The 22,335-nt window shown below is 63.3% G+C and overlaps 1 protein-coding gene across 1 annotated transcript; it reads left to right on the forward strand.

Moving 5' to 3' along the window:
• Positions 1 to 2,948: 2,948 nt before the first annotated feature.
• CDH15 (cadherin 15) lies at positions 2,949 to 21,838 on the forward strand. Its single transcript, XM_065898422.1, has 14 exons — positions 2,949 to 2,990; positions 8,633 to 8,791; positions 8,937 to 9,092; positions 10,174 to 10,318; positions 16,475 to 16,635; positions 17,363 to 17,491; positions 17,905 to 18,090; positions 18,999 to 19,252; positions 19,880 to 20,022; positions 20,183 to 20,419; positions 20,628 to 20,867; positions 20,984 to 21,120; positions 21,226 to 21,393; positions 21,614 to 21,838. Exons 1-14 carry the CDS (start codon positions 2,949 to 2,951, stop codon positions 21,836 to 21,838), a joined length of 2,382 nt encoding a protein of 793 aa, XP_065754494.1.
• Positions 21,839 to 22,335: the final 497 nt, after the last annotated feature.

Consider the following 22,335-nt stretch of genomic DNA (forward strand, 5'->3'; position numbering starts at 1 on the left):
AGCTTTCCTCAAACTCATCCAGGTCCTTGGCAGACTCAGCCTCCTCAGGGTTGTAGGACTGAGGGCCCCATTTCCGCTGGCTGTGGGTCTCCCGCTCCTGCTCCCACGTGTCTGTCCACCTGGCACCTGAAATCTCTCTGGTTTCCTCTCTTGCTGCATTTCTCTGGCTCCAGCTGACTGTTTAAGGGATAGCACGTTCTCTGCTCTTCAGGGCTCCTGTGAATAGGTGAGGCTGGTCCAGACAATCCAGGACCCCCTCCCCACCTCAGGGTCCCTCTGTCAAGGGACGTGACGTTTTCACAGGTTCAGGGAGGCCATCCCTGCTATGCCTGCTAGGCCACAGTGTCCTCACCTGCACGTGGACAGAGGCCCCTGCTTCATAGGACTATGGGGACTAAACACTGGGCCTTATTGGGGGTGTATTTCTGTGCAGTTTTATCTAAACCTGCATACTTTTACAGAGAATTCTTTTTTAACATTTATTTATTTTTGGCCGTGTCAGGTCTTAGTTGTGGCATGCGGGCTTCTCTCTCGTTGTGGCGCACAGGCTTAGTTACCCCGCAGCATGTGGGATCTTAGTTCCCTGACCAGGGATCGAACCCACGTCCCCTGCATTGGAAGGCCGATTCTTAACCACTGGACCGCCGGGGGGCCCCCATAATGGTTCTTATTACACTACAATTACGGTATTGTTCTAATGTAACTGCCCTTTATTTCTAAAGTTATAACAGCTTCACTTCTCTGCTGAAAGTCTCGGTGCCCCCTTTTATCAAGAGAAAGTTGAAAATCCCTAGATGGGTGGATGAACCTCCAGGGCTGGAACGCCCCCTCCCACACCCCACACCCCCTCACCCAACGCTCCCTCACAATCCTACCCTGGTCCAGTGGAGCCACTGCCCTCCTCCCAGCTCACAGGTGCCCAACCGTGTCCCACCGGAGACAGAGGAGGCCACCCAGGGAGGGGCGGTCATGGCCCCACTGGGCTGGGCGGCGGGACCCACACTTCAGGCCCCTCCCACTCGCACAGGACCTGAGGGAGGGTCCGCTGGTGGTGAAGGGTTGAACCCTGGGGTTGGCGGCCTGGTAAGCGGAGGGGGCGCCTGGAGGGTCCGTCGCCTTGAGTCCACCAGGAAAAAGGTCTCTTCTGGAGGAGCCGGTCCACAGGCAAGGAAGGCCAACTGGCCCTTGCAGCCTGGGGTGGACCAGCGCCGGACGGGACCTCGGGGCTCAGACACAAGAGGTCAGTGGAGACAGCTTCCTGCGCAGGGCCCAGAGCCAGACTGGACCCCAGGCTTCTGCGTCCCCAGCCCCGGCTGCCCGGGCACGAGACTGGGGGGCGAGGCCGTGGGGGGGTCCTAACCAGTCTGCGGACCACACGCCTCCCCCAGGGACCCCTCCTGCTCTCCGGGCTTTCCCATGACCAGACCCAGCTTACCCTCCCCCTTGGAGCACCCCCGCACCCGGGAGGTTGTTGAGGGGGACACAGATGGCCAAGAGGAGGGATGGCCTAGCTGAGCCCCCGCCCCCGTCTACTTCACCCTCTACCCGTTCAGGGGGCAGAAACCCAAAAACATTCAGAGGGCTCCTCCACCCGGGTTTGGCATCTGACCTCAGAGGCAGGACGGTGGCCTCCAGGAGCTGCTCAGCCCCAGGGCCTCAGAGCCTGCAGCTGGAAGGGTCTCCCGCCCTCCACCCCCACCTTGGAACGGTGAGTGCGGAGCCCCTGCCCTCACCCCTATCCCCGGCAGCCTGGCCTCCTTCCAAGCAGGCCTAGGGCACAGATGGTGCCGCACCTGCTCAGCTGCCCCGCAATCTGGAGAGGAGAGCAGAGGCCCCCGTGCCAGCTCCTGCTGCAGAGAAGGCCGGCTCTCGGAGAGGACACTCCCCACTTCCCTGCCCAGAAGACGGCTCGAGGTCCGCAGGGCCGCCCCCTCCCTCCCCGCCCTCCCCTGGTTCTGAGCCGCAGGCCGCCCAGGAGTGCAGGGGCTTGGAGGGGAGAGATAGCCTTCCCCTTCCACCAGGTAGTTACCAACCAAGTAACTGCCAACCGAGGAGGAAGGAAGGGGCGGGTAGAGCTGGGCACCGGGCCAGGTCTGTGCCTGTCCTTCCTGTGTGCTAGCCCTGGGGGTCAGCAGTGGACAACCTGCCCTGGGGGGCTCCACCCCAGAGCGGGAGACAGTAAAGGGACACAGCAAATGTGATCCAAGCCCTCAAGGCAGCGAGCGGCTGGCCTTGGGTAGAGCCGGACGGGCAGTCCTGGCGAGGGCATGGCCGGCCGGTGCAAAGGCACTGAGGCAAGAGTGTGCCTGGTGCTCAGAATGAATGAGGGAATCCACCCTAGTCCCCAGCCCCCACCCACCGCTGCCTTTCTGACAGCTTCCTTCCAGGAGCCCCGCATCCAGCCTGGGACAGTGCCCGACCCCTGCTCCGCCCCCGGACACATGCTGTCAGTCACACGTGCTGTAACTCAGCCGCCCCGCCCATGTGCTGTCACTCAGCCCCCACGCCCCGCCCACATGCTGTAACTCGGCCCCCCACGCCCCGCCCCACACACGTGCTGTCACTCAGCCCCCCCCCCGCCCCGCCCTACACACTTGCTGTAACTCAGCCGCCCCCACGCCCCGCCCACATGCTGTAACTCGGCCCCCCACGCCCCGCCCCACACACGTGCTGTCACTCAGCCCCCCCCCCCGCCCCGCCCTACACGCTTGCTGTAACTCAGCCGCCCCCACGCCCCGCCCACATGCTGTAACTCGGCCCCCCACGCCCCGCCCCACACACGTGCTGTCACTCAGCCCCACGCCCCGCCCAGCTTCGCCCCCGCACACATTATCACTCCCTCGCCAGGCTCGCCCCGCACACTTGTGCTGTCACTCAGCCGGGTCCTGTCCCAGCAGAAGGCGTCGCTCCCGCCGCCGGACACTCGGCCCGCTGCCCGCCGCCGGCCCATGGACGCCGCGCTCCTCCTCGCCCTCGGGCTGCTGGCCCAGGTAAGGCACGGGAGCTGCGCGGGGGTCTCTGGCCCCTGCCCTGAGCGCCGGCGTCTTAGAGTGGGGCGTCCCGGCCTCGGGGACCGAGGGCCGAGGGTTCTGTGCGGGGCAGCCCTGTCCAGGGGGGAGTGTAACCGCCTCCGCTGGACCGGACGGGGAGCCAAGTTCGGGGACGGCCGGGAGAGCACCCAGAAGGCGGGCCCTCACTCCGGAGGGGCGCCCCTCAGCCCTGCGGGGGTCTGGGAGTGTTCAGTCTCGCGGGAGGAGAGGGAAAGGGGGCGGCAGGAGCACCCCCAGCTGGGAAAGCCTGGAGGCCTGGTCCCTAGGGACCCCTGTGAGCGGCAGGTGATTCTCCGTTGTCTAGTTAGGTGGAGTCCGAGCCCCCATGTGTCCGGCCGGCAGGGGCAGCTGTGGGCTCTGCCCTCCATAAACCCCCTCTCCCTGGGGAGCCCTGGTCTCCCTGGTGGGAGCAGGACGGGCGGCAGGAAACACAGGCCGCCCCACTCGCCACACGGGCACCCCTGGGTGGCTGGGACCACATCCTTTCGGCCCTTGGCTTCTGGGCAGGTGCTAGGCTGGGGCCAGGAGTGCAGCGTGTGGCCTCAGTGGTCTCCGGGCTTCAGGGGACTGGGCTGAGCGGTGGTCACTGGTGAGGGCTGGGGGCCAGGAGGACGGCCTCAGGCCTCTTACACCTGACAGGTGATGAGCACAGGGCCTGGCCCTGCGCCCACGAATCATCACTCACTGTTACACTTCCAGACCCATCACGCAGCACCGGCCGCTGGTGAGAGTCGCCCCTCACTCCCGCAGCGCCCCCGGCTCCGGCTCGCCAGCTCGGGTTTCAGCCCCTGGCAGCTGACTAGGTGCCGCCAGCCCCCCGCCCCAGCTACCCACACCCCTGCCTCCGGGACTTCACTGACCCCCATGGAGGCGGTGCTGGCCGCTCCCCACTGCCATGTCCGGCTGACCCAGAGGGACGCCGTGGTCACCCTTGCCCGGCACAGCTTGGCTGCCCACGGCCTGTGCTCCTCGGCCCGCTGCTGGGAGCCCACCCAGGGCAGCGGGCTTTCTGCCCCCACCCCAGGGCCTGGGTGCCCCCATGCGCTCCAGAAGGCTCCAGGCTGCAACGCCCCCTCCCCACTATTCCTGCCCCTGCCCCGCATCAGGCGGCATGTCCTCGGAGGCCCACTCCTGGGTCTGGGGGTGTCATCCTTTGACCGGGCCCCAGGGGGACTCTGCTGCGGGGGAGGGGAGTAGATCCCTCTCAGATGCCTCTCCCCTCCCCCAGGGTCATGCCCAATGCACCCGCTCCCAGACAGCTGGGGACTGCGGGAATTCTGGTGGCGCTGGGAGACCAGCCAACAGGCCTGGCCACTCATGTTCCCGCACTCCCCGCGGCTCAAATTAGCTCCGGTGTGAGGGGAGCGACTTTGGGATTGGCCGACATATGTCTGCGTCAGGACCTCGCACGGCCCTCCCCCATCCAGCTCAGCTTTCAGACTTTTGTCCTCTCCTGTCCAGCCACACGGGTCCTGTGGCGCTTCCCGGACACACCTTCCTCCACCTCCGGGAGCACCCCGGCAGGGCTGTCTCGGGTGGGCCCCTGGGGTGGGGGCCTGTTGACCAGACTCCGCACAGGCCCGTCATCTGCTTGGTGGCCTTGGACGAGGCTCACCCTTCCCTTGTGTTGCCTGAAATCTCAGCCAGGGGACTTAGCGTGTGTCTTTTCGGAACTGGCCTCTATCGGCTCCTCACCTGTGCCTGTGGTGTCCCCAGTAGCTGGGCCTTCACTGGGACCGCCCCCCTGCCTGGGGGTGGGGAGCCCAGATGGCAGACCCACGTGCTGCTGGAATGGGCCCCAAGCCTGCGTCCGGCTCCGCTGAGCCATGTCACTGCCCGTGCACTCACGTGCGGGGACACCCCTCCAGCATCACTTCTGGGCCTGGGTCCCTCAGATTCCAGGAAGCAGGTGCGAGGCCTGGAGCCCGGGGGAACGTGGGTGGGGTTTGCTTGGGCTGAGGGAGAGGCCCCACAAGCTCCCCAGGCCTGAGCCCCTTCCCCACCCCCGGCTGGAATCCAGGCCACCCTGTTCCTGGACGGCCTGGCAGGCATCAGGCGCGCCAGGAATGGACCCAGCTGTCCGCCTGGCCCAGAGAGGCCCCTGCGGCTCTCCCCTGAGCCCCCTCCAGCTGTTGCGGGCTTCAGAGGAGGGGCAAGATGGCGAGGCGAAGGGACAGCTGTTTTCTCCAGCCTCCCCCCCCACCCCCACCCCCGCTGACTGGGGCAGGCACCATGCTCCCGGCTGTCCTGCCCACGCTGAGAGGACAGCGCCCCGAACTGGCTTCCCTCCGTGGCCCCGGTTACTGTCACAGCGACGTGGGGCTGAAGCCCCTGCCTGTTCTGGAGAAGACCATGCGTGTCTGCTGTGGGGACCGTCCTGTTCCAGGACTTTCCCGTTGCCTCAGGGGGTCTTCACGGTTTGCAAAGCCCCCAGGAGTGTGGCTGCGGCTTCCTCCCAGAGGCCACGTGGCTCAGGAGAGCCCCAGAGCTCCAAACCAGACGGGGAGCTCTCTTACTCGGCATCCGTGGGGCTGGGGGCGGGGCTGGGACCACAGCGAGGGGGCAGTGGCCCGGCATCTCTAGGGCTTCCAGGCTGTTCTCTCAGGCTCTTGGCTAAGGGAGCGGCGGAGGGTGAGCATGGGGGTGCCACCGGGCACCCGCTGGGAGAAGTGGGTCCCTGATGCCCGTTGGTTCTGTGTGGTGCGGGGGCGGTGAGGGTGACAGCGTTTGTGAGCGATGTGCACTCCACGTCCACGGCTCTATGCACGTGGCTTCGTCCCGGCTCCAGTGTCCTGTGATTCCCAGGCGGCTCCCAGGCCTTCCCCGGCCACCTGCATCTTCTGGGAAGGGGCGGGCGGGAGGACAAAGGACAAACTGAGAAGCGTCCCGAGAGCCGGAAGTCGGCTGCAGCCCAGTCTGGCCACGCCACCTACTGCAGCCTCCGATCTGGGCGAGGGGCCCCTGCCAAGGCTCTGCGGCTTCTGCTGACCTCGTGACCTTGGGCCGTGGAGAGTCTGGGGTCCAGGACTCCCAGACTCCGCCCCGGCCACGTGCCCTGTGCTGAGCCGGTGGGTGTCCTGGAGTGTCAGCAAGGCTGCTGGCAGGGAGGGGGCAGCCGTGGGCTCGGTGGGGGGCTGCAGGGCCGGAGGTGCCGGCCCAGGTGTGGACAGGGCAGCGTGTCCCCCAGTGGCCCAGGAGCATCTGCAGGCTGTCCCTCACTCCCTGCTGAGGTCAGGGCGGTGCCTCTGTGTCACTGGGCATCACAGAAATGCTCCTTGCCATGGAGGTTCGGCGCTGGTGGACCTGTGGCTCCCGCCTTTGCTGCTCCCTGAGGGCTGAGAGGGGCTGGGGAGGGGCGGAGGGAGGGGCGGGGAATGGCGAGGTCGGGGGCAAGGGAGCTGCTGCCCCAAGATGCCCAGGAAACAGACGCTATCCCCCCCGAGCCTGTGACAAAGGCCGGCAGGTCTCCGCTTGGCGGGAACACCACACTGGCCTGTGCTGGGCCGTCTTGGTGAGAAGCCAGCTGCCCGGGAGGCTTGGAGGCAGTGCTGCCATCTGTCGGGCCACGGGGAGCTCAGGGGCCTGGTGAGCCGCCCGGCCCTTTCTCCAAGCCGGGTGTGCTGCTGCCTGGACCCCAGGCCCCTGGCATTTCAAGTGCGGTGGCAGGACGAGGTCTGGGCACCAGGGAGGTGGCCCGGGGCCCCCCAGGGAGGCTGACTTTAGTCTGGATGTCAGTGCAGTTCTGTCAGCAAAGTGTACAAGGACTCAGGGGGGCAGAACAGGGAGGCCATGCAGGGGGGCACAGGCCAGAGGTTGCCCGGAAGAGCAGCCTCCTGGCTGAGGGGCATCTCCCCCCTCCACTGCCCCCCAAGTCCCCCCACTCACCAGTCACCAAGCCCCCCTTCCCTGAGGCCACCAGCCCAGGCCCGGTCCCTCTACCGACTGCGATGAGGAAAGGGATGGAAACCTCAGCAGAAGTTGGGGGACCGGCTGGCCAGAGGTGGGGTCGAGGGGTCGAGGAGGGAAAGGGCCGTGGGAGGCAGAGGGAGCTCGCAGCGCAGAGAGCTGGGGAGGGGCCTGGCAGGAGCAGCTCCACTGCATCTCCCCCCGCCGCCCTGCCTTGGATTTGGAGGGGGGCTGGGCAGGGGGCAGCTGCAAACGCAGGGGGATTGGGGGGGTCATAAGAGCCATGGAAGGCGCGTTGCTCACGTTCTCCTATAGCCAAGCCGAGCTGGGTCCCAGTAGCATCCCTGCCCCCGCCCTGGGCCCTGACAGCCCTTATCCAAGTCCAGCCAGGCTCTGTGCCCTCCAAGGGTGCCCCAGCATCGGCCCCACTCATGACTCGGGGAGCACAGAGGGCCCCCAGTGCCTCCACGCCCAGCCGGCCACAGTGCCTGAGCCCACGCTCAGACCAGCCACTGGCCGATCAGGGCGTGGGATACGGAGACCACGTGTTTAAACCAGGGCTGTCCCAGGAGACTCTGGGTGTTTGTTGGGGCTGCCGCCAGCTCTGCCCTCACCCCGCCAGGTGGCTTTGTTCTCTGGGCCTCAGTTTCCCTGTCTGAGAGGTGGGGGGGGACGAGCTGACAGTGGGTCTGGGGAGGGTTTCGGCACCGCAGGCGCCCTGCCCCCTGCCAGGTTCCTGACTAGCCTCAGTGCTGAGCCCAGAGCTCAGCGGGTGGTGGCAGGGCGGTGGGTGCATATCCCTGGCCCCGCCCGTGGGGTAGCGTCGGGGGACACGGCTGCCCCACACTCTGTCCTGCCTCTGCAGCCCCGCAGGCCCCGAGCGCTGGGCTTCGGGGACGTTGCACACAGCGCCCCCCTGTCCCCTGGGCGTGCGGAGCCGGAGACAGCGTCCCGGGTTCCAGGTACTAAAGTGTTGGTTACACGGTCACACCTGGTTCCACGGTTCTGGGAGGAAAACAGCACGGGCTGGGGCTGGGCTCTGGGGGATCGGGGTCCAAAACACTCCAGCTGCCCTGTCCTCCCGCCGGCCCCTCAGCCTCACAGCTGCACACGTCCCACCCCGCCGGTCCCTAGAGGCAGAGGCAGCTGCCACCGGGGGCGGGGAGCTGGGAGCTCAGCTCCGTTCCATTTCCACAAAGCAGCCCTGGGACAGACAGCCCCACCGCCTGATTCCCAGAGGCGTGTGGCGTGTCCCCCTCCCCAGCCTGGCAGAGGGGACCTGCCACGTGAACAGCTGCCCTGGGTGCGGGAGGGCCCCCAGGTGGCCCCCTCTCTGGGCCTCTGAGGACAGAAGCGCTGCCTGGTCAACCTCGAGCAGCCCTCAAGAGTTCACATCACCAGGAGGCCTGGGGTGGCTGCGTGTCCCCCCACTGCCCCCAGCCCCGCCCAGCCGTCCTTCCTCTTCAACCCACCTCCCTCCCGGGCCTCGCCACCCATCCCCGGGCTCCCGGGAGCCAGGCTGCCTCCCATCCCCCTGAGCACCCCATGCCCCCCAAGCCCGAACCTCCGCGGGCCACACGGCGGAGGGCTTGGCAGTCAGGGAGGGGACGTCCCGGCCCTGGTGGGGGAGCTCTGGGCGCTGCTGTGGTGGTGACGGAGGTTTTTCTTTGTTGCAGAGCCTGTGTCTGTCAGTGGGGGTCCCCGGGCTGAGGAGGCCGCATACCCTGTACCCCTGGCACCGGGTGCCGGCACCGGGCCGCGTGCGGAGAGCCTGGGTCATCCCTCCCATCAGTGTGTCCGAGAACCACAAGCGCCTGCCCTTCCCCCTGGTGCAGGTGAGGGGCCGCGTGCTTTAGGGCGGGCACACCCCTGGGGCCGCAGGCTGAGTGACCCCATCCCAGCTGGGGGAGGGACCGAGGGCTGCAGAGAGGGGACACCCCTCCCCTGGGGCACCTCCCCAGCCCATCACCTGTCCCACAGATCAAGTCGGACAAGCAGCAGCTGGGCGGCATCATCTACAGCATCCAGGGGCCGGGCGTGGACGAGGAGCCCCGGGGGATCTTCTCCATAGACAAGTTCACAGGGAAGGTGTCCCTGAATGCCGTGCTGGACCGAGAGAAGACAGACCGCTTCAGGGTGGGCCCTGCCCCGCCCCGCCCCGCCCCGCCCCGCCCCTCCCCTCCCCTCCCCTCCCTTCCCCTCCCCGTGGGGGCCATGGCCACACCTCCACCAGCAAAACCCAGCATCCTTAATTGGGGGGCAGGGGTGGGATTTGGGACCGGCTGCCCCAGGATCACAGGCTCATTCGGCAGGTGCGTGAGCAGACTGAACGCTGGCTCCTGCCCAGGAGGACTGGGCAGCCGGCATCAGGGTGGGCGGCAGCCTTCCCAGGAAAGCAACACCAGACACTGGTGTGGCCGGTTCTCCCCTGAGCCTGCTACGTGGGGTGCCGTGAGGAATCCCACGGAACTGGCTGCCCCCAGCAGCAGCTGCCCCGTGACTGTCAGGGTGGGACGTCGGGGGAGGTGGGATGGGATCTGCCCATTGGAGGCCTTGGGATTGTCAGGTCTGAGAGAAAGGGCAGTGGGGAGGGGGTGAGCGAGGGGCCAAGGAGGGGAGCTTGGAACTCGCCTGAGTCTCCTACAGACAGATGATCCGCCCCCCAGCCTGGCCGCCCTAAGGTGATGTTCAGACTTGCCCCAGGGAGGGGGCTGCAGCCTTTGCCTTTCCTGTGCCCTGAGTCTCCCTCAGACTTTGAGAACCAGCTCTTGGTTCCCTTACACAGAGAGTTAGAGGGTGTGTTTCCCCTGGAAGTTGTACCAAGTCTGTTCTCCAAAGGGACAGGAGGTGGTTGAAGTTACAATTCCACGTGTGGAGCGGAAACTTCAAAAGCAGCCATGGCTGTTCACAGAAAAAGGGCGAGAGACCAGGGCCGCTAGGGGGAGAGAGACCAGGGGCGCCAGGGGGAGCGTCGCTGCAGCCACGCTCGAAGCACAGCTGTGGGCTTCCTGGTGGCCCAGGCAAGAGGGGGCGCGTGGTGGCCATCCCGCCTGCTGGGAGAACCCGGGCTCCCCGCGAGGGCAGTCCCACCTGCCCGGCACTGCCCCGTCCCCGTGCCGCTTCTCACCTGTTTCCAGCAGGACACAGAGTCTGCACTGACTGCCGCTCTTGCCCTCGTGGGGGCCGCAGTGCCAGCCCCTGCTCTCTGCTTGACTAGCTCAGGGCCTTTGCTCTGGACCTGGGGGGGTCCACCCTGGAGGAGCCCACGGACCTGGAGATCGTGGTTGTGGACCAGAACGACAACCGGCCTGTCTTCCGGCAGGAGGTGTTCACTGGCCAGGTGCTGGAGGGCGCCATCCCAGGTGAGCCGAGTGGGTTCCCGGTGGGGGAGGGAGCTTCGCGAAGGGCGCTGGGTAGGTCAGAAGTCCAGGATTTCCCTTCAGCAAGAACTTTAGAGGTCCTTCAGAGAGTCTAAAAATACGTAAACAGTCTCCAGGACGGAGGGAATTTCCACAAGTCGACTCAAGCCTCTTCCCATTGCAATATAAATGTGAACCCCCAAATCCTCCAGAGCTCAGAGAGGATTCCTGGGTGGCAGAGCTCCGGTGGTTTCCGTCGCTCTCCCCTCCCTCTCCTCCCCCCTCCTCCTTCTAAATAGAGGTGACGTTCACATAACATAAGATTAACCATTTTGGAACGAACTTTTCAGTGGCATTTAGCACATTCCCAGTGTTGTGCGACCAACACCTCTGTCTCCTTCATCCCCCCAGAGGCGACCCCCTGCCCGTTATCAGTCACTGCCTCTCACCGCTTATTAATTCTACACTGAGTGCGGAAACCGCTGACCCTCTGTCCCTTCTGCGTCCTCACAGGGCAGACTCGCTGGCCTGATTCTGTTCCAGGCAGAACAGACATTCCAGACAGCGATCTGCTCCTTCCCTCCCCACCGGGTCCCCGGGGCTCTGGTCAGATCCCAGGCTGTTGCCTTCAGAGCACACCAGGGACTCGGTGTAACTTCAAAGCCAGGGGTTGACACTAAACACATAGTAACATCTCACCTGCACACCTGTTCAGCTTCAGCTGCCCAACGAAGCCTTTTAGAGCAAAGGAGGTCCTGCCTCTGTCCACAGTCCCTGCCTCTTGTCTGAGCCTTGTCTGTTCCTGCATGCCGTCCACCTTTCCCTTTAGGGCCTTTTGCACGCAGAGGGTGGTTGCTTCAGTTCTGTCAGTTAAAAGCCCAAGTGTCTGGTTGGCCGTACATCTGCTTCTGTTTAATCACCAGGGTGGAATTTTCCCCTTTCCCTGTGTGTAAGAGCACAGCAGAGGTGGGGGCCAGCCCGCTGTGGGGAGAGGGGATGGGCCTGGCCTCTGCCACTGCTGGAGCTCAGCTCCCGGGGGCCTCTGCGTTCCCGCCACAGCAGCGCAGCCCTGCGTGCAGAGGGGCCCCTAGCAGGGTGACAACCCTTGTGTGCTACCTGGCAGGGCTCCTGGGGTACTGTGGGGTGGGCAGTCTCGGTCGAAGGTGGTCCCTGAGCCCCAGGGGTGGGGCTGCTTCAGGGTCCCTGCTCCTCCCCCAAAGGCAAAGCGCCATCCCTCCAGCCCAGCAGCCCCACCCTCACCCTGTGATTGTGGACCGCCGATGGCCTTCCCCACACCTGGGCCACCCTGTGGCCTGAGCCGAGGGGCCGTCCGGGTCTGCTCCCACCCCGCCTTCCCTGGGAGCACTCAGTGGGCGCGTGGGAGAGGGCACAGGCCCCCGTGTGGGCACCCAGGGACCGCCAGCAGCTGTGCCAATCTCGGCCCCTCTTCCTGCTTCCGTGGGGTCGCTGCACCTGCCCCACCAGGGGAGCCCCAGCGTGTGCACCTCCTGGGGGGTCACAGCCTGGACTCGGGGGTGTCAGGTCGCCCGTGCGTCACCATCTGACGGGCACACACAGGTGTGATCCTGCTTCCCCTCCGTTCTCGTCGTGGTGGCAGGACTGAGGCCCCCGCCCGCTCACACCCCCTCACTGGGGACAGGTCCTCAGCCGTCAGGGGCTCATGACACTGACTTCTGTTCTACCAAGTTTTATTGTGGCAAAATACGCATAACAGGATTTAGCATCTTAACCGTTTTTAGGTGTACGGGTCGGCGGTTTTAGGCCCGTTCACATCGTTTTGCAACCACCACCAGCATCCATAGAATTTTCTCACCTTCCCAGACTGAAACGCTCACTCTGTCCCCACTAAACGCTAACTCCCCATTTCCCGCCCCAGCGCCTGCCACTCACTGTCTACTTCTCGTCTCTGTGGTTTGACTGAGTGTGAGTGGAAGCGTACAGTACCTGTCCTCCTGTGTCTGGCGGATTTCACTGACCGTCCTGTCCTCGGGGCTCATCGGTGTGGTAGCCCGTGTCAGAATCACCTTCCTTTTCGAGGCTAATACTCTGTCGGATGTTTATACACATTCTGTTTATCTGTTTTTTCTTCAGTGGACCCTTGCATTGCTTTCACGTTCTAGCTGTTGTGAATAGTGCCACAGTGAACATGGGTGTCCAAATATGTCTTTGAGACCCTGCTTTCAATTCCTTTGGGTATATGCCCAGAAGTGGGGCTGCTAGATCAAATGGTAGTTCTATTTTTAATTTTTTAAAATAAATTTATTTATTTATTTATCTTTGGCTGTGTTGGGTGTTGGTTGCTGCGCACGGGCTTTCTCTAGTTGTGGCGAGCGGGGGCTACTCTTCGTTGCCGTGCGCGGGCTGCTCGTTGCGGTGGCTTCTCTTGTTGTGGAGCACGGGCTCTAGGTGTGCGGGCTTCAGTAGTTGTGACTCGTGGGCTCAGTAGTTGTGGCGCACGGACTTAGTTGCTCTGTGGCATGTGGGATCTTCCCCGACCAGGGCTCGAACCCGTGTCCCCTGCATTGGCAGGCGGGTTCTTAACCACTGTGCCACCAGGGAAGTTCCTATTTTTTATTTATTTATTTTTTTGCAATACGCGGGCCTCTCGCTGTTGCGGCCTCTCCCATTGCGGAGCACAGACTGGACACACAGGCTCAGCGGCCACGGCTCACGGGCCCAGCCGCTCCGCGGCATGTGGGATCCTCCCAGACCGGGGCACGAACCCGCGTCCCCTGCATCGGCAGGCGGACTCTCAACCACTGCGCCACCAGGGAAGCCCTATTTTTAATTTTTTGAGGATCCTCCACGGTGTTTTCCACAGTGGCCGCACCATTTTACATCCCCACCAGCAGTGTAGGAGGGTCCCAGTTCCTCCACGTCGTCCCCAGCGCCTGCTGCTTTTTGTTTGTTTTCTTGCTGTCAGCAGCCATCCTGATGGGTGTGAGGGGCTACCTCGTGGTTCTCACCTGCATTTCCCCAGTGATTAGTCATGTTGAGCGTTTGTTCATGTGCAGGTTGACCACTTGTATATCTTCTTTGGAGAAAGGCCTGTTGAAGTCCCTTTGCCCATTTTTGAATTGAGTTGTTTGTTGGTTCTTTTTCTGGTTGAGTTTTACGGGTTCTCTATATATCCTGGATATTAATCCCTTATCAGATATGTGATTTGCAAATATTTTCTCCCATTTCGTGGGTTGTCTTTTTACTCTGTAGACAGCGTCTTTTGATGCATTTTTAAATGTTCATGAAGTCCGGTTTGTCTATTTTTGTTGTTTTTGCCTGTGCCTTTGGTGTCATATCCAAGAAATCATTACCTTCATGACATTACCAGTGTCCTATGTTTTCTTCTGAGAGTCTTGTAGTTTTACGTTGTACACTTAGGTCTGATCCACTTTGAGTTGACTTTTGCATATGCTGTTACGCAATTACGGGTCCAGCTCCATCCTTCCGCCTGTGGATGTCTTTCCCAGCACCATCTGCCGAGGAGACCGCCCTCTCCACGTTGAACGGTCCTGGCGTCCTGTGTAAAGTCACCTGCCCGTGATGTGAGGTTTATTCCTGGGCTCTCTATTCGGTTCCATCGGTCTGTGTATCTGTACACTGATTGCTGTACCTTTGCAGAAAGTTTTGAAATCAGGAAGTGTGTCCTCCGGCTTTGTTCTTTTTCAGGATTGTTTTGGCTGTTTGGGGTCCCTTGAGGTTTTATAGGAATTTTAGAATGAGTTTTCTATTTATGTAAAGAAACTGTCCTTAAGATTTTGATAGGGATCGCACTGAATCTGTAGGTCGCTCTGGGTGCTAGTGACATCTTAGCAACAAGTCTTCCAAGCCATGAACACGGTCTGTCCATTTATTTGTGTTTTCTCAATTTCTTTCACTGATCTTTTGTAGTTTTCATTGTGAAGCCTTTCACCTCCTTGGTCACGACACTGACATCCTGGGGCATTTAGGCAGTTGTGACGATTGTCTCTGCGTGAGTCCGCGTGGCTTGAGCCCCCTCAGGAGGCGTGCACATCCCGTTCCTGGAGATGCCGATTTGGGTCTGTAGTTCAGGGGGTGTCCGCCAAGCTTCTCCGCTCTGGCTTTTCTCCTTTCCCCTTTGTAATTAATAGGTGTCTTGTGGGAGCCCCTTTGAGACCGTGCAGGTGTCCTGCTACCCCTCAAGCTGCCGCCCAGCAGCGTTAGCATCTCTGGCGGCTCTCGCCTGCATCAGGTGTTGTTCTAATTCATTGTTTCTTCTTGGTCATCACTCGGCTCTCTATTATATGATGGGACTTTCAGTACCCCTGTATATGAACATAGGTGTGTATGTGTTACCCACCAGGGTTCTTGGCCTCCTTAATCAATAGAAATTGATCAAAGGCCAGACAAGAAATTCAGGCAGGGCTTTATTGGGGCCCCTGCTGCAGCGGTGGGGAGTGGGAACAAGAAACAGGTTCCCTTGCTAGCTTGCTCCCTGAGGGGGGGGCGAGCTTGTTCCTTATATAGGGTGTGTCCAGGGGTCAGGGGTGTGTCCAGGGGGTCAGGCCGTGGGGGTGGCTTAGGGGGTTTGCCGTAAACAGAAAACTCATTCTAAAATTCCTATAAAATCTCAAGGAACCCTGAACAGCCAAAACCATCCTGGAAAAGAACAAAGCTGGGGGACACACTTCCTGATTTCAAAACTTTCTGCAAAGGTACAGCAATCAGTGCGCACCTGCCCTCAAGACAGATACACAGACCATAGACCGATGGAACCGAATAGAGAGCCCAGGAATAAACCTCACACCACGGGCAGGTGACTTTACACAGGACGCCAGGACCGTTCAACGTGGAGAGGGCGGTCTCCTCGGCAGATGGTGCTGGGAAAGACATCCACAGGCGCCACCATAGGCGGTGGTGTGTGCGCGGGGCACGCACAGGTGCCCTGCTTCTGCTCCCGGCCGGTGTTTGCTCTTCAGAAGTGGCCGTTGGGCTTTTTAGTCTCTTTGTATGTCGTCCAGAATTTGCTCTAACTGCCAGGTACATAGTTATTTTTAGTCCCTTGTAGTTTCTTTGTATTCTGTAGCTCGAGGAGACCTGTGTCCAGGCGCAAGCCCTGCAGCAAAGGGTCCCGGGTCCCAGCCTGTCTCGTATGTGTTTTGTTCACATGGATCTGTCTGGATTTATGTATTCTTGCTTCATTCAGTGGGTTATGATTCTTTGCACTGTTGTTTCGAAGCTCAAATCGTCCCAGATATGGCTGATCAGAAGCTCATCACACCGGCCCAGGCCCCTTCAGCAGCCGGGGCTGGGAAATAAGCTCACATACGTGCAGACGTGCGTGTGTGCACGTACTCTCTCACAGCTGTGTTAACATGGCTCTGTACCTTCATCACAAGTCACGAGTCCTCTCTGGCACCTCCACTTCCGATCCAGCTCTGCAGGGTTCCTTTTGGGTCCTCTTCTCTGTTGGCGAGAAGCTGGGCTCCAGTCACCCCAGGAGTTTGCGCACTTGCTCCGTCGTAGAGAGCCCGACAGGTGCCTTTGGAAGTGCTTGCCTGCATCCCGGTGCATTGTTTTTGGCTTTAGCCTGGGGTCCAGCATCATGCCAGGAGTTACCTGCTAAGGTAGCTTCCCACCTTCTAAGGCTGGGTCAGCGGCCGGGTCACTACCGTTCGTCAGACACCAGCGTGACACTCAGCTGACCCGTCAGGGCCCAGGAGGGGCTGGGATGAGCCCAGTCACAGGTGGGGGGGGGCTAGCTCCTCGGGTGGCCCGAGGCTGGTCCACCTCACCAGGATAATTTTAGTACACCTGATCTGGGCCGGTGTGGGGAGGGATGGTCAGACCTGAATTACTCCAGAAAACAGGTGGGCACAGGTGCTGAGGCGCCTCCAGGACCCCTGCAGAGGCCCTTCTCTCCTGAGATCCAGGGCCTTGTTTGCCCCAGAGCGCAGGTGCGGTCCTGGGCGATGTCTCAGGGTCCTGTAGGAGACAGGTGTCAGCAGTGTGCATTGGACACCCCACCTCATCCCCACAAGCAACACAAGCCAGGACGCCGGGATGCTTGCACGTGCGAGGCTGACTGGGGGCCTGGACCCGGTGCGGCGGGCCGCAGGGGAGTGGGCGACGCGCCCTGGCATCCATGGGTGTCACCCCCACATGTCCCCTCCCTCCCAGGAACCTACGTGACGAGGGCTGAGGCCACGGATGCGGACGACCCGGAGACGGACAACGCGGCCCTGCGATACTCCATTCTGGAGCAGGGCGGCCCCCAGCTCTTCAGCATCGACCCGCACACAGGGGAGATCCGCACGGTTCAAGTGGGCCTGGACCGCGAGGTGAGGCCATGCCGCTACACCCTGACAGCTGAGGCAGGGCAGCCCCCCAGACGAGGGGTCCGAGTGCCGCGGACACTGTCCGTGGCCCTGGGCTCCGGCAGACCTGCCCCACGGGTAGTTGTGTGGTTTGGTCCAGGGATGGTGTGAGGGGCCTTCAGCATGTGTTTCTGCCAGAGACCTCCCCCACCCTGTTGCCTACAGAGCAGTAGGGCTCCTCGGCCTGGGGTGGGCCCACAGCGACCACGCATGCTGCAGAGAAACAGTCGCCCTCCAGCCGGCCGTGCCCACTCTTCCCCTGTGGGGCCTCTGCGGCCCCTGGCTGCCGGGCTTCTGTGTGGCATTGGCACCTCACCTCCAGGAAGCCCTCCTTGGTTTCCCCAGGGCCACTCACTGCGTTAGTTGATCTCTGTCCCCTCTCTCGGCAGCTGCACCTGGCTCCCCAGGGCAGGGACCCCACACCCCAGTGCAGCAGGTGCCCCGTAAGTGCTCATCCGGCTCGGCAACTGTCCTCTTGCCTACTCACAGGCTGGGGCAGAGTCTGGGGTCGACAGTGGTGCCGTCGCACCCGGAGAGGCTAGGCAGCCTGTTTTGCCCCAGAGCTTGGGAGCAGGGCAGATGCTGGAGCCTCCTGGGGTCTGCCTGCCCTGCCCCCAGGCCCTAAGGTGGCTGACCAGTCCCGCCCTGCACGCCACCTGGGTCTCCTGACCCCATGTCACTGTGCTCCTAGGTGGTCGCCGTGTACAATCTGACCCTGCAGGTGGCGGACATGTCTGGAGACGGCCTCACCGCCACTGCCTCGGCCATCATCACACTGGAGGATGTCAATGACAACGCCCCCGAGTTCACCAGGGGTCAGGTGCTGCCACCGTCCTCACCTCCACCGGCCGCTGCTCAGGGCTGACCTCCCCCCGATCCTGGGGCTTCTGGTGGGTGGGAGGCTAGGTGCTCCACAGAGGAGGCATCCTGTGTGGATCGTGCAGGATACCCTGCCAGAGGCCAGCATCGGGTGGGGGGGGCCTGTGAGCATGTCAGGAGCTAGAGGGCCTTGGGGGAAAGCCACCAAGACCCTGGGGTGTGACCTGTCCCCAAGCCTTCCTGGGTGGGAGGGAGCGGCAGCCCTGCCCTCCGGGGAAGATGTGCCCAGCACATGGCCGAGACTGGGAGGGGGCTCCTGGTGCCCTGGACTCCTCATGGGTGGGCAGTGGGAGGGTGACCCTGCAGGGGACCGTCCCCCGTCCACCCGTGGGTAACGGGGCCGAGTTCCCACAGTTCTTCCTGGAGGCCACAGAGGCCGTCAGCGGAGTGGACGTGGGGCGGCTGGAGGTAGAGGACCGGGACCTGCCCGGCTCCCCCAACTGGGTGGCCAGGTTCACCATCCTGGAGGGCGACCCTGACGGGCAGTTCGCCATCCGCACCGACCCCAGGACCAACGAGGGCGTGCTGTCTGTGGTGAAGGTGAGCTGAGGAGGGTGCCTCTCCTCACACCCTGGGACCCCGTTTGGATCCTCTGTGCATCCTTAGGAGGGGAGCGAAGGGGACCAAGAACGCTAGGACTGTGGGCTCGGGCCACGCTGAACACAGGGGGACAGGGCTGGAAGGAGGGGACAAGCCCACGTTACTTCCAGTGTCTTGCCACTTAAAGTATATGATCCACATGCACAAATACAGACCTCACATGTTGGCCAAACTGAGACCAGAGACAAAACCAGCAGGACATACGTGTGCACATACACCTGTGCATACACACACGTGCATACACGTGCAGAGAGATGCAGGTGAGCTGTCAACACAGGAAGAGCTTTATTGCCAGAGACCGGCTCACACCGGCCGTCGTGCAGGCGGCTGGCGAGTCCGGAGTCTGAGGGGCTGCGACAGGCTGCAAAGTCAGGAGCTGAGGCTGCATCTGGCGGTGGGACCCCTTCTTCCCCAGGGCAACCTCAGGTTTGCTCTCAGAGGCTCTCACCCACAGATGAGACCCACCCAGGTTCTCCAGGACCATCTTCTTTATTTAAAGTCAGCTGATTGGACAGGTCAGTTCAACCACGTCCACCAAATACCCTCTTAGCAAGACCCAGGCGAGCGTCTGCTTGAGGCACGGAGGACGCCCGGCCAGGGGACGGGAAACGGGCCTCACAACACCCAACAAATACGTTTGCGTGATCAGTAGCCGTCATTTTGGCATTATTTTTTGTGCCTTTTTGTCCTGCATGATTTTTATTTTTCCGAGGCTAAAAAGCAGAAGGAAAGAAGGGGCTCTGAGGACAGAGCAGAAGAGGCCTCTCCGGCCGCAGCTGCCTCAGGCTTCCCTGAATGGGGGGAGGGGTCCGGAGTCCTGACGGGCGGCCGCCCCGCTTCCCCTGCAGCCGCTGGACTATGAGAGTCGGGAGCGCTACGACCTCAAAGTGGCGGCACAGAACGAGGCTCCCCTGCAGGCGGCGGCCCCCAGGGCCGAGCGGGGCCAGGCCAGGGTCAGCGTGCAGGTGCGGGATGTCAACGAGGCGCCCGTGTTCCAGCAGAACCCACTGCGGACCAGCCTGGCCGAGGGGGCGGCCCCAGGAACCCCCGTGGCCACCTTCTCTGCCCGAGACCCTGACACACAGCAGCCGCAGAGGCTCAGGTGGGGGCCCCGGGGTGAGCGGGGGGAACTCGCAGCCCCAGTCCACCTCCCAGCCAGGGTAGCAGCACAGCTAAGGCTACCGAGCCCTGTGCCCGGAGGGTTCCCATCAGGGCCCTGGTCAGAGGGCAGAGGGCTCATCTGTGTGCATCACCGAGAGCCCAGGAGCTCTCAAGTACCATGTGTGCGTGCGTGCGTGTTCACGTGACCTCGTCCTGTAGGCAGGACTGGGCTGCATCTGGCGCACGCTGACACGGCCTGTCTGTGTTGGCTAGCCTCTGAGTGTCCGGCCCTGTCCGTTCCAGGGAGCCGTTACTCCCCTACGACGGGCTGTTACTGTCTTGGATTTCACCCCCTGCCCTGGTCCTGTGTACCCTTGTCTGTCAACATGGTGCGCACCGTTGAATCCTGGCTGTCACTCAGTGGCCACGGGGCCCTGGGTGGCACACCTGCCCTCCCCGAGCCTCAGTTTTTTCATCTGTTGATTGGGATGGAAAATACCAGCTTAGGGCTGTGGAAGGACTGTTCTTAAAGGCCTGTGTGTGTGTGCGTGTGTGCGCGTCTACACGTGACCACACCTCCGGGGGTCCGGCTCAGGCTCAGGGCCCCTCCTCCCCTCCTCGCCAACAGCTACTCCAAGGACTATGACCCTGAAGACTGGCTGCAAGTGGACGGGGCCACCGGCCGGGTCCAGACCCAGCGCGTGCTCAGCCCTGCATCCCCCTTCCTCAAGGACGGCTGGTACAGGGCCATCATCCTGGCCCGAGATGATGGTGAGCGTGGAGCTCGGCCTGGGTTCCAGGGCTCCCTAACCCTGGCTGGGGCCCCTGCTGCCGCCCAAGGGCTGAGAGCGGGCGCTCCGCAGAGCAGACTTAAGGGGTGGCTGGGGGCTCTGCGGGGGCAAGGGGCCCACCAGGCCTCTCCTGCTTGCAGCCTCCCCACCCAGCACGGCCACCGGGACCCTGTCCGTTGAGATCCTGGAGGTCAACGACCACGGCCCTGAACTGTCCGCACCGTGGGGCAGCCTGTGTAGCACACCAGAGCAGGGCTCCGGCCTTCTCTTGGGGGCCACGGATGAGGACCTGCCCCCCCACGGGGCCCCCTTCCACTTCCAGCTGAGCCCCAGGCTCCCAGAGCTGGCCCGGAACTGGAGCCTCAGCCAGGTTAACGGTGAGCTCGCCCCACGCCCCTGGGGGTCCAGAGCCTGGGGCAGGTCCCCACTGGTTCCCACCTCAGTGCACTGCATCCTCAGGCCCGCGGGGATCAGTTATCACACCCACGGGACAGGTGGGGAGCCGAGGCCGGCCGTCGCCGGAAGCACAGGCGCAGGGGGGCGTGGCCGGCGCCTGCCCCCGCTGACCGCCGGCACCTTCCGCAGTGAGCCACGCGCGCCTGCGGCCCAGGCTCCAGGTCCAGGAGGGGCTGCACCGCCTGAGCCTGCTGCTCCGGGACTCGGGACAGCCGCCCCAGCAGCGCGAGCAGCCCCTGAACGTGACCGTGTGCCGCTGCGGCCTGGACGGCGCCTGCCTGCCGGGGGCCGCTGCGCTGCGGGCGGGTGGCGCGGGCGTCAGCCTGGGCGCCCTGGTCATCGTGCTGGCCAGTGTCATCCTGCTGCTCTGTGAGTGCCCGCGCCTGCAGATCCCTGCCCCGCCCCGCGCCACCGGGCAGCCCCGCCCCGCCCGCCTTGCCCCGCCCCCGCCCCACACCGACCTCCGCTGCCCCCCCCACCCCCAGTGCTCGCCCTGCTGGTGGCCCTCCTGGTGCGGTGCCGGCAGCAGTCGTGTGACAAGAGGCTTCTGCACGGGCTGCAGGACGACCTTCGAGACAACATCCTCAACTACGATGAGCAGGGGGGCGGGGAGGAGGACCAGGTGAGGGGGCCGGGGTGGCTTACAAGTGCTGGGGCGTCTCCCCAGGGGCCCCAGCTGGCCAGCCGCCTCCCGACCCTCACCCCCACGCGCTCTGTCCCTTCTCAGGATGCCTATGACATGGACCAGCTGCGCCACCCGGCAGAGCTGGCGGCCCTGGGCGCCCCGCTGGGACGGCCTTCTCTGCGCAGAGACGCCCCGTTCAGCCGACCGCACCCCCAGGCCCCCCGCGTGCTGCCCACCAGCCCGTCTGACATCGCTGACTTCATCAACGAGGTAGGTGCCCCAGGGGCGCCCTGCACCCCGTTCCCCCACCCCACGAGCCTGAGGCATCGCTCTGGGGCTGGACAGGGGTGGTGGTTCTTGCCGAGGAAGGAGAATCGCCCAGAGAGAACCTTGCCCCCAACCCGGCTCCTGGGGCCAGGCCTTGGCCGAGCCGGTGGCGAAGGGCGCTTGGCCGGTGCGTGCTGGTCCTGAGCCCCAGGCCTCTCCACAGGGCTTAGAGGCCGTGGACAGCGACCCCGCCGTCCCACCCTACGACACGGCTCTCATCTATGACTACGAGGGGGACGGATCCGTGGCAGGCACGCTGAGCTCCATCCTGTCCAGCCTGGGTGACGAGGACGCAGACTACAGCTGCCTTTGGGACTGGGGGCCCCGCTTTGCCCGGCTGGCCGACTTGTACGGGCCCCGTGAGGGCACCAGGGAAGAGGCTTTCTGATGGGGACCTGCACCCACCCTGCTGAGGGCACGGCCTCCCGGACACAGGGCAGACCACAGGCGTCTGAGCGGACATGCCGGACTCGGCTGTGTGTCGAGATGGCCAGAGGGCCCTGCGCCCCGCCCTGGGGCCTTGGCCGGCCTGGTCTCCGCCAGGGGAAGTCAGGGCCCAAAGCCTAGAGTGGAGTGGCCAGAAGGAGGCGCCCCTCTTGCCCCGTCAGTCGCCTCCAATGGGGTCAGAGGCCCCATTCCCAGCTCTGCTTCCCACCCACGCTGATCTCATCTCTGTATGAAAGGAAGCAGCTCTCGGGCAAACATGAATTAAAAACGTGCTCATCTCTCCAATGCACGGTTGGCACGGCGACTTGCAGGGCCTTTCTGCACCCCAGTCCCACCAGAGCCGCGGCAGTGGGCTGGCCCCCGGCTGGCCCCCGAGGGGGTGGGGGCAGTTGGAGAGGCTGCGGATGCCCGGTTGTGAGGGGGAGGTGGACACCAGAA

This window comes from Phocoena phocoena, chromosome 20, assembly GCF_963924675.1.
Source record: "Phocoena phocoena chromosome 20, mPhoPho1.1, whole genome shotgun sequence".
Lineage (NCBI taxonomy): Eukaryota > Metazoa > Chordata > Mammalia > Artiodactyla > Phocoenidae > Phocoena > Phocoena phocoena.